Source organism: Serinus canaria, chromosome 5, assembly GCF_022539315.1.
Source record: "Serinus canaria isolate serCan28SL12 chromosome 5, serCan2020, whole genome shotgun sequence".
Classification (NCBI taxonomy): Eukaryota; Metazoa; Chordata; class Aves; order Passeriformes; family Fringillidae; genus Serinus; species Serinus canaria.
Genome location: NC_066319.1, coordinates 10,075,896 through 10,085,132, shown reverse-complemented (window position 1 = coordinate 10,085,132; position 9,237 = coordinate 10,075,896). Strand labels below are relative to the sequence as shown.

General features: G+C 67.4%; 1 protein-coding gene across 2 annotated transcripts; it reads left to right on the top strand.

The window, feature by feature from the left end:
* Nucleotides 1-733: 733 nt before the first annotated feature.
* Nucleotides 734-8,966, top strand: PLEKHG3 (pleckstrin homology and RhoGEF domain containing G3). 2 transcript variants are annotated; one of them, XM_050975291.1, is made up of 16 exons: nt 734-780; nt 3,313-3,626; nt 3,714-3,814; nt 3,913-3,982; nt 4,066-4,112; nt 4,210-4,360; nt 4,549-4,683; nt 4,791-4,973; nt 5,209-5,301; nt 5,385-5,471; nt 5,583-5,616; nt 5,702-5,809; nt 5,971-6,045; nt 6,136-6,174; nt 6,291-6,568; nt 6,815-8,966. In XM_050975291.1, the coding sequence occupies exons 2-16, from the start codon at nt 3,351-3,353 to the stop codon at nt 8,372-8,374; spliced, it is 3,237 nt and encodes a 1,078-aa protein (XP_050831248.1). In that variant the 5' UTR covers nt 734-780; nt 3,313-3,350; the 3' UTR covers nt 8,375-8,966. The 2 variants fall into 2 exon arrangements, with proteins under 2 accessions (XP_050831248.1, XP_050831247.1); XM_050975290.1 differs by having other exon boundaries at nt 5,971-6,174.
* Nucleotides 8,967-9,237: the final 271 nt, after the last annotated feature.

Genomic DNA, 9,237 nt, shown 5'->3' with positions numbered 1-9,237 from the left:
TACTGGGGGGGTTGAGGCCCAGTGGGATTTGGCACACAGCTGGATTTGGGGGCCCAAGTGTCACGGCAGTGCCAGAGCCGTGCATCAGTCATGGAAGGGGCTGAGGTGGGATGGAGGGGCACTGGGACCAGCCCCACCCGCGGGCACACATCCCGCCGCGGCACCGAGGGGTGCCCTGCATCCACCCCGCGCCTGGTGGCAATGGCTGTCTGTGTCCCTGTCTGTGTCCCCTCAGGCAGGAATGGGGGGTGTCCATGGCTGGGGCTGGGTCCCCTTCGGGCGCCCGTGTCCCCTGGGAAGGGACCGCACGGGTGACGCGGTGGCTGCGGGCTCCCATCTGCCATATTCGCTGCACCCCGATCAGGATCAGGAGCATCCCGGGACCGCCTCGGTACTGTGCCTGCACAGTAACGGGACCACGCCAGAAGCACGCCTAGTTCTGTACCGAAACAGTACCGGCACCGTGCCCGGACAGTACATGAACCATCTCTAAACGGCTCCTGTACCATGACAGTACCTGGATCACACCTGGACTGTACCGGGACCGAGTCAGGACTGTACCAAGATTGTACCGGAAGAATTCTTGGACCGGACCGTGCCCCGCGATCACGCCCGGGCTCGGTGCTGTGTTGTCCCGCTCCCATTCCCGGGAGTCCCCGTTCCCGGGGCCGGGCGGGGCGGCCGCTGTCCCCGCCCCGGGGCGCTCCCGCCGCTTCCTGCGGGCACGGCCGGGACGGGGCGGGACGGGACGGGTCGGGGCGGCGGCGGTAGCGGAGCGCGGTGAGTCCGGTCCGGGCGGGAACGGGGCACGGCCGTAGGGTCAGCGGGAGGGGAGCCGGGGGTCCCCGCCGGGAGGGGGCGGTCCCGAGGGTCCCCGACAGAGAGGGTCTCCCGGTGGGGCAGGATCCGGGGGTCCCGGTGCTGCAGGAGCTGTTGCATCCCGGTGAAGCGGGAGCCGAGGGGCCCGGTGGAAAGGGAGTCGTTGCATCCCAGTGGAGTGGGATTCCGGGGTTCCGGTGGGGCGGGAGCCCTTGCATTCCCGCGCGGCAGGATCCGTGGATCCCGGTGGAGCAGGATCCGTGGGTCCTGGTGGGGCAGGAGCCGTTGCATCCCGGTGGAGCAGGATCCACGGGCCCTGGTTAGGCAGGATTCGTGAGTCCAGGGATGCCCGGAGTGTAGCAAGAGCTGAGGGTCCCCACGGAGTGGGAGTTGGGGATACTGGGGCCCCGAAGGGCAGGGGACAGCAGGACCTTGGGGTGCTGGCAGATCCCCGGGACAGGCACCCAGAGAAATTGGGGATATACTCAAGCCGAGCCGGGGGTGCAGGACAGGCTGTGGCGTGTGGGGTGACCCTGGACAGGGGTCCCAGTGGGAGGTGGGGGTGTCCTGCGCCCCTCCTTCGGGATTAGGCGGCGCGACGCCATGGGCGCCGGGCACTAAGAGGCTTTGTCAGCCCCGCGGCTCGGTGCCGCCTTGTCCCGGGAATACCGTGACACGGGGACCCCCGTGGTACCGAGCCCCCCGAGTCCCCGCGGGCGGGAGCGCCGGAGCCCAGCCCATGTCCGCCGGGCAGCGGCGGTGCCAGTCGGGGCCGGGAGCGACGGCCGCGGCAGCTGCGCCGGAGCCGGCGGCGACCTCCCCGCTCCCAAGGCCGCTGGGATTCTGGAAAATGCCTGGAAATGGTGAACCGCCTGCCCTTATATGGCTCCGGCGGGCTGGCGCGCCGCGGCCCCTCTCCCGGCGTGTCGTGCCGTGCCGGGATCCTGGGAAAACGCCGTGGGCTGTGCCTCGCGCCCCAACTCCCGCGCTGGAATGTGCAACGGGGCCGGCGATCCCACGGTGGGGAGAAAATCCCACCTCCCTCCCGCCGGCCCGGCACCACAAACCCGGCGCCTGCCTCAGTTTCCCCCACCGGGGAGTTTTGGGGACACACTAGAGCCCCCTGTTCGGCACTCCAGGAGCATCGCCCGTCCTCTGTGGCGGGACCGGGGAGGGTCGGGGGCGTGAAGGTCACAGCTAATCCCACCCGGAGCAGGCGGGAGCGGGAGGGCTCTGGGCGGCCGCGTGCCCACCGAGGTTATACCGGGGGGGGGGGGCGGGTAAGAGGATCAACCCCCCCGATCACTGGGGCGGGATGACTGTGGCCGACGGGCCCAGGAGAGTGGCCGCGGTCTCGGTGACGTGAGACTGGCGCCTTAATCACGGTGTTGTCAGCGGATTAGGATGGCCGGGGGGTGGCCTTCGGGGACGAGCTGCGGTAGCCACAAATCCCCGCCCGGGTGTTAGGTGGGGGAGCCCCTGTCTGGTCCCCCCATTCCACCTGGGGGTCTTCTTTTGTCCCTCCCGGCAGGGTGGGATAAGGGTCGGACGCTGCTCGGAGGGATGCTTGGGGTCTACTGTCTCTGGTGTCACCGGCTGGGTGCCCCCGCCGGGGCCGAGGTGACCCTGGGACCGGGTACTCCATGCTTGTAGGGGTGAGGAATTTGAGGGCTGGGGGAGCTGCTCCTCCAATCACGCAGATGCGGGGTGCCCGGGAGGTGCCCCATGGCACGGTTGGATGTGCCAGTACCCGGGGTTCTGGGCGGCGGCACCGCTGGTGACATGGACCTGAATCCCACTTAGGAGGCACTGCGGTGGCATTTTGGGGGCCTCCTGGAGTGCTCGGGGAAGCCCCGGGGAGGGCGGTGGCTGGATGGCGGCCACGCGGCACGGTGGGTGTGGGGAAGCGGCGGCGGGAACCGGCCTGACCGGTTCGGTGCCGGCACCGGGGGTGCCGGGGGGCTCGGGCGGCCACGCCGCCGGCGCAGCACGTGGCCCAGCCCAAGGTCACTGTCCCCAGGGCCACCCGCCGCGGTGACCGGGCTCAGTGGCCTCGACACTCCCACACGCTTTGCCACTGGCTGCTGTTTTCTGGCTGTCCCAACCGTGTTTGTGGCACTGAGCCGTTTCGGCGGCACGGGAGGATCCCGGTGGCACCGGTGGTCCGGAAGGGCGAGCCGGCGCTGAACTCACCTGAAAGGTGTCCCGCGGGCGCGGCGGTGACGCACGGCCCCGGTGGGTGGGGAAGAGTCCCAGCGCGGTCCCCGGGTCTGGGATGAGGAGGGGCAGGACTCCCAAATCTCAGCTTTCGTGCACTGTGCAGAGACTCTGTTGTGCTGTACCCAGGGATTTTTGTGGTCGGGGGATGCTAGCACCCCTTGGCATAGAGGGTTTGGCCATCAGAACTCTTTGTCAGGGTGAACTCCCTTGGTGCCACATGCCACCAATATTTGGGGGCTCTCTGCACCCTCTAACCCACCATTCCCCCCTCAGAGCCGCCCTGTGCCGCACTGGTGCCAGGGGATGCCGGGATGCCGGTGCCCGCGTGCCCACAGCGCCCTGCCCTGAGCCCAGAGCCCGGCTGTGCCATGGAGGATCCGCCCGGCACCAGGACCGAGGCGTGGGCCGAGGGACTCCATAACGCCAACAACAACGCGTCCCCGGGGGGGTGGCCTGGTGCCCGCGGTGGGCACCCCCTGGCAGCTTTCGGGGGTCCTGGGGCCAAGCCCAGCTACCTGGACCGCGTGGTGCAGGAGATCGTGGAGTCAGAGCGCACCTACGCCCGTGACCTGCGCAGCATCGTGGAGGTGGGTGCCAGGGGGCACATGGAGCACACCCCTCAGACACAGTGTGGGGTCTAGGGGTGCAATGGTGCCACCGTGGGTGCCTGGCAGGGTTACCTGGGCAAGATCATCGACGCGGAGGAACCGGTGCTGCGACCGGAGCAGGTCAGCGCGCTCTTCGGGAACATTGAGGACATCTACGAGCTCAGCAGGTGGGGGAGCTGGTGCCAGTGGGAGGTGACAGGGGTGCGACTCTGTCCTGTGGGTGTGTGGGGGGCTGTGGTCACCCTGTCCTCTCTGTGCCCCCCAGTACCCTCCTGCAAAACCTGGAGAGCTGTGCTAATGACCCCGTGGCTGTGGCCGTGTGCTTCGTCACCCGGGTAAGGGCACAGGGAGCCTTGTGGGGACACCAGGGGGGACACATGGTCATACCAGGCTCTCACTGTGTTTCCCTTACCTGCAGAGCCAGGAATTTGCCATCTACACCCAGTACTGCAACAACTACCCCAGGTGGGTAGGGGGCACAGCTGGGTGAGCAGGGAGGTGGGCAGGGGGCACACGGGTGGGCAAGGGCGGGCAGGGATCTGAGCCCCCTCCCTCCCCGCAGCTCGGTGGCGGCACTGACCGAGTGCATGAGGAGCAAGGTCCAGGCACGGTTCCTGCGGGAATGCCAGGAGCGACTGCGCCACGCGCTGCCCCTCGGGGCCTACCTGCTTAAGCCTGTCCAGAGGATCCTCAAGTACCACCTGCTGCTCCAGGTGAGTGCCTGGCGCCCGGCATGGCACAGTGTGGGCACCTGCTGTAGCGTGGGCACCTGGTGCAGTCTGGGGTCACGCAGGGAGGGGCTACCAGGGGTGGCACAGGGACATGGGGCTTGGGTGCCTGGAGCAGTCCAGACACCTGGCACGGCACATTCCCATGTCCTGATGCCACGTGCTGTGCCCAGGAGATCGCCAGGCACTTTGAGCACAAGGCGGGGGACGACTACGAGCTGGTGCTGGAGGCCATCGACACCATGACCTGCGTGGCCTGGTACATCAATGACATGAAGCGCAAGCACGAGCACGCCATCCGCCAGCAGGTGGGCACCGGGGGACACCAGGGGAACGCCACAGGGGTGGTGGGTGGCAGCAGGTGACACGAGATGGGCACTGTGGCAAGAGTGCTGATGCCCCTGTGTCTGTGCAGGAGATCCAGTCGCTGCTGCTGGGCTGGAAGGGGCCGGACCTGACGAGCTACGGGGAGCTGGTGCTGGAGGGCACATTTCGGGCACAGCGGGTGCGACACGACCGTGCCCTCTTCCTCTTCGACAAGGCCCTGCTCATCACCAAGCGCCGCGGTGACCACTATGTCTACAAGAGCCACATCCCGGTGCGGGATAAGGACAGGAGACTGTGAGAGTGATGGGGGGTGGGGAGCCCACTGAGTGCCAGGGACTCCTGTGGATGCCCAGGATGGAGGGACAGGGTGGGTGCCAGGAATGCCAGTGACTGCTGGGGTTGGGCGAACTGGGGAATGCTGGGAACAGAGGAGCCCAGTGAGTGCCAGGGACCCTGGTGGGTGCTGGGGTGGGAAATTCCAGGGATGCTGATGCCTCTCCCGGCAGTGCTCCTCGCTGATGCTGATTGAGAGCACGCGGGACTCGCTGTGCTTCAGCCTGGCACACTACAAGCATGGCAAACAGCAGCACAGCCTGCAGGTAGGGGGGCATGGGGTGGGGGGCACCCTGGGGACACCCCAGAACCCCCTTCCCGACCCCACCACCCTCCCTGTGCCCCTCAGGCCAAGAGCGTGGAGGAGAAGCGCGTGTGGACTCACCACATCAAGCGGCTCATCCTGGAGAACCACCATGCCACCATTCCCCAAAAGGTGAGATTGGTGGGGTGGGCACCTCAGTGACACCAGGGACCTCCTGGCACAGTGAGGGGGGCAGCTGTACCCCACCTTTGCCCCATTTCTCTCCATCCTCCCTCCACCCAGGCTAAGGAAGCCATCCTGGAGATGGACCTGTTCTGTAAGTGCCACCAGTGCCCTATCATTCCCTCTCTGCCCTACTCCTACCCCCCCATTTTCCCTGGTGTCACTCCCTGTCCCCACAGATCCCCCACGCTTGCCCCGCTGCAGCCCTGAGCGCCTGAAGAAGAGCTGGTCCTGCCAGCCCCTGGGTGACGCTGCCACCGAGCCACTCCAGGGACGCCGGCAGTCTGGTGAGAGCCACGTGTCACCAGTGTTCCTGCTGTCCCGTGGGTTCCTACCCTGCCACCCCTCCATCACCCCTTCATCAGGGCCCAGCTGTGGCTGGGTGACACCAATGCCTGTAGGGAGGGTGGCAGTGGGTGCTGATGGTGCCCTGTCCCTGTTCCCACAGAACCCTTCCAGCACCAGGGGCACACGGAGACGCTGCTGGAGCGGCTGCAGGGACATGGGGAGCGCAGGCAGTCGGGTGTGGACAGCGGACGGGATCAGGGGCCTCGGGGTGCTGATGAGTTGGGGGACACGGGGGTGATGCCACTGTCACCTCCCCTCCCCCCAGAGCCCACCAAGCACAACCTGTGGCACCTGGGCGAGCAAGGTGAGCTGGCACAACCGCAGCACTGGTGTGGCAGGCAGGGGTGTGGTTGGGGACCATGGGGACAATTTTGGGTGCTCCCTCCACTAATCTCTGCTTTTCTCTATCCCGGCTGGCAGGGCTGAAGGTAAGGCCGGGTGTGGTGGATTGGGGTGCCCAGTCCCTCCAGCCCTGGCATGGGGCACTGAGCCCGGCGCTCACCCACACACAGAACACTGGCAGCGACGGGGTGCTCCTGGAAATGGGGGAACCACACCAGCACCCCAGAGCCTGGGCAGCAGTTGAAGGCATGGTGGCGGAGGAAGAGGAAGAGGAGGAAGAGGAGGCTTTGGGCAAGGACTGCCAGGAGGAGTTGCCAGGGTCCAGGGATCTGCTGTTGGAGCCTCAGGAGGAGCAGGTACTTACACCAGCCCTTCAAACCCCCGGGAGGGCATGCAGAGCACCCCAAAATGCTTCTGGAGCACTCCCACATCACTCCTGGGGTACCCCGCCTCACTACCAGGACATCCCACTCCAGACCAGGGCACCCCATGTTGCTCTCAGTGCTCCCTCCCAGGGCCCCATGGCTTGGCTGGGATTTAACCTGATTGGAGCAGCTGGGTGACCCCCCCAGCTCATGACTCCCCACATTTGTCTTGCCCAGGCTGGGGAACACCCATGGGTGCTGGAGGGACCTAGGAGGCCGAGCAGCTGGGGGCCAGGGAGCTGTGAGAAGGTCAGTGCGACCCCCCGGCCCGCACCCGGGAGTGCCCAGGGACCCAGCACCCACACCCCTAACAGCAGTGCTGGGGAGCACCCCAGGGTTCCCAAATCCCCATCCCTGGTGGGGACCCTGGCGCTGCCCAGCGGGGACAGGGAACCGGAGCACGCTGCGGAGGATTTGCAGGTGTTGAGCAGCGAGGAGGAGGAAGAGGAGGAGGGGGAAGGAGCCGCCAGCATCCTGCCACCCTCAGTGCTGGACCAGGCCAGTGTCATCGCTGAGCGGTTTGGCGGCGGCAGCAGCTTGTCCCGAAGGAGCAGCCTGGCACTGGAGGGGACCCTGGGACGCACCCCCAGCCACGGTGGCAGCACCCTCAGCCTGGATGGGGGCCCCCCGCTCGAATCCACGGAGCCCGGAGAGTCCCACAGTGCCATCCCCTCTCCTGAGCCCTTCATCAAAGCCCGCCGGGAATCGCTGCTCTCCAATCGGGACCGCCTGCTCCTCGACAAGATCAAGAGCTACTATGGCCATGCCGAGCACCGCGATGCCGGCTTCGGGGTGCGCCGCCGCGAGAGCCTCTCCTTCATCCCTAAGGGGCTGGTGCGGAGCTCCGTGTGCCGCCTCAATGGGCTCCCACGGCCCCCCGAGAGCCCTGAGCCCCCCACCCAGCCCGAGGCACCAGAGCTGTGCCAGGAGAACGGGGCGCAGCCTCCCGAGCCACTGCTCATCCTGGAGGAGGATGATGTGGGCACCGCGGTGTCACCCCCAGGGCCACCCCCGCAGCTGCTGCTGACACCCCCTCACCTGGGCACCAAGGTGTACCAGCTGGCACGGCAGTACAGCCTCCGCATCAAGAGCCGCCGTGCCGGCCACCGCCGCCCCCCGCTGCAGCCGCAGGAGGATGGGGACCCCACCCCCAGCACCCCTTCACTGGCTGTGCCACAGGACCAGGCGCCGGTGGCATCCCCGTCCCCCCGTGCCCCCCGCAGCCCCTCCAGCCCCGTGGGCGCTGAACCCTTCACCTGGCCCGATGTGCGGGAGCTCCGTGCCCGTTTCGGTGCCCCGCGGCCGCCGCTGGTGAGCCGCAGCCGCTCGGCGCCTGAGGGTCCCGGCCGCGGTGGGCGCCCGGCCGGGAAGGAGCGGGGCAGTGGCCGGAGCCGCAGCGCTGAGGCCAACGGGGGATCCAACACCCCGAGCCCGGCGCCAGCGCGGTACAGCAGTGACGGGGCGCTGTGGGTGGCTGCCGAAGCCCCTCTGGGCCCAGGGCAGCGGGTGCTGGTGCTGGAGCGGCTGCCGGAGCCGCCAGCCTATGTGCAGATCCGCTCGCCCACCACACGGGAGAAGATCTGCCTGAAGGCGGTGGTGGAGCGCTGCAAAGCCTACCAGGCGTCCGAGGAGTACCGGCGGCGCTGCCCCGAGACCCCTGGCAGCCCCGAGCCGCTGCGCCACGGCCTCGTCAGGGACCTGCGGCAGAAGTTTCAGACCCTCGATGCTGCCAGCTAGGGGCAGGAAAGGTAGAATGGGTGTCCTGTGGACTCCAAGGGAAGGAGCACCCCCATGGATCCTCAACCTTCCTGGGAGAAGGGGCACCACATGGACCTCAAGTCTAGTTGAAAGAAAGGTCACCCCATGGATCCTCAACCTGCCTGGAAGAAGGGGCACCCCATGGCCCCCCTGGCTGTTTGAAAGAAGAAACCCTTTGGGAACTTCCAGTCTGCCCAGGAGAAGGGGCAGCCCTGTGGACCCTCAGCCCTCTTGAAAGGAGCACCCCATGGACCCCCAGCTTGTCCAGGAGAAGGGGCACCCCACGGACCCTTGATGTACCTGGAAGAAGGGGACACCCCATGGCCCCCCAGCCCACAGGAAAAGGGGCACCCATGGACTCCCTCAACCCACCTGGCAGAAAGAGCACCCTGGGGACTCCCAACCTGCTCTGGACAAGGGACACCCCGGCTCTCTCTGCCCACAGGACCTGGGGCACCCCAAGAACCTCCCACTAGAAGTAGTACCAGCGGACCCCCATGCTCTGCAGGCACCCAGCACTGCACCCCACTTGCTTTCACATCTTTATTAGAAAAAAAAAACCCAAACTGAACCCAAAGTTCCTCTGTGGTCGCCCTCCCCCCCCAGGGTGTCTCGGCCCAGCTGCGGGGTGCAGGGGGCCCCCCCACCCCGGCTGGGGGGGACACGGGATGGGGGGTGCCAGAGAGGGGCCCCCCTGGGCTGGCGCTCTTTGGTTGGTGCCCGTGGGGCCAGGGGGTTCCCCCTCTGCACCCACGCGCTGCGGTTGGGGGGGTTATGGCTTTGGGGGGCACCCACGTGCCCCCCGGGCAGGTGCTGGGGGGTCCATGCACACCTGTGGGGCG

Excerpts from the sequence above, each read along its gene's own strand:
- PLEKHG3 (XM_050975290.1), top strand. The coding sequence starts at position 3,351 with ATGCCGGTGCCCGCGTGCCCACAGCGCCCTGCCCTGAGCCCAGAGCCC. Across the intron at positions 3,983-4,065 it reads CCGTGTGCTTCGTCACCCGG|AGCCAGGAATTTGCCATCTA; the intron begins GTAAGGGCACAG and ends CCTTACCTGCAG. Across the intron at positions 5,810-5,970 it reads CCAGGGACGCCGGCAGTCTG|AACCCTTCCAGCACCAGGGG; the intron begins GTGAGAGCCACG and ends CTGTTCCCACAG.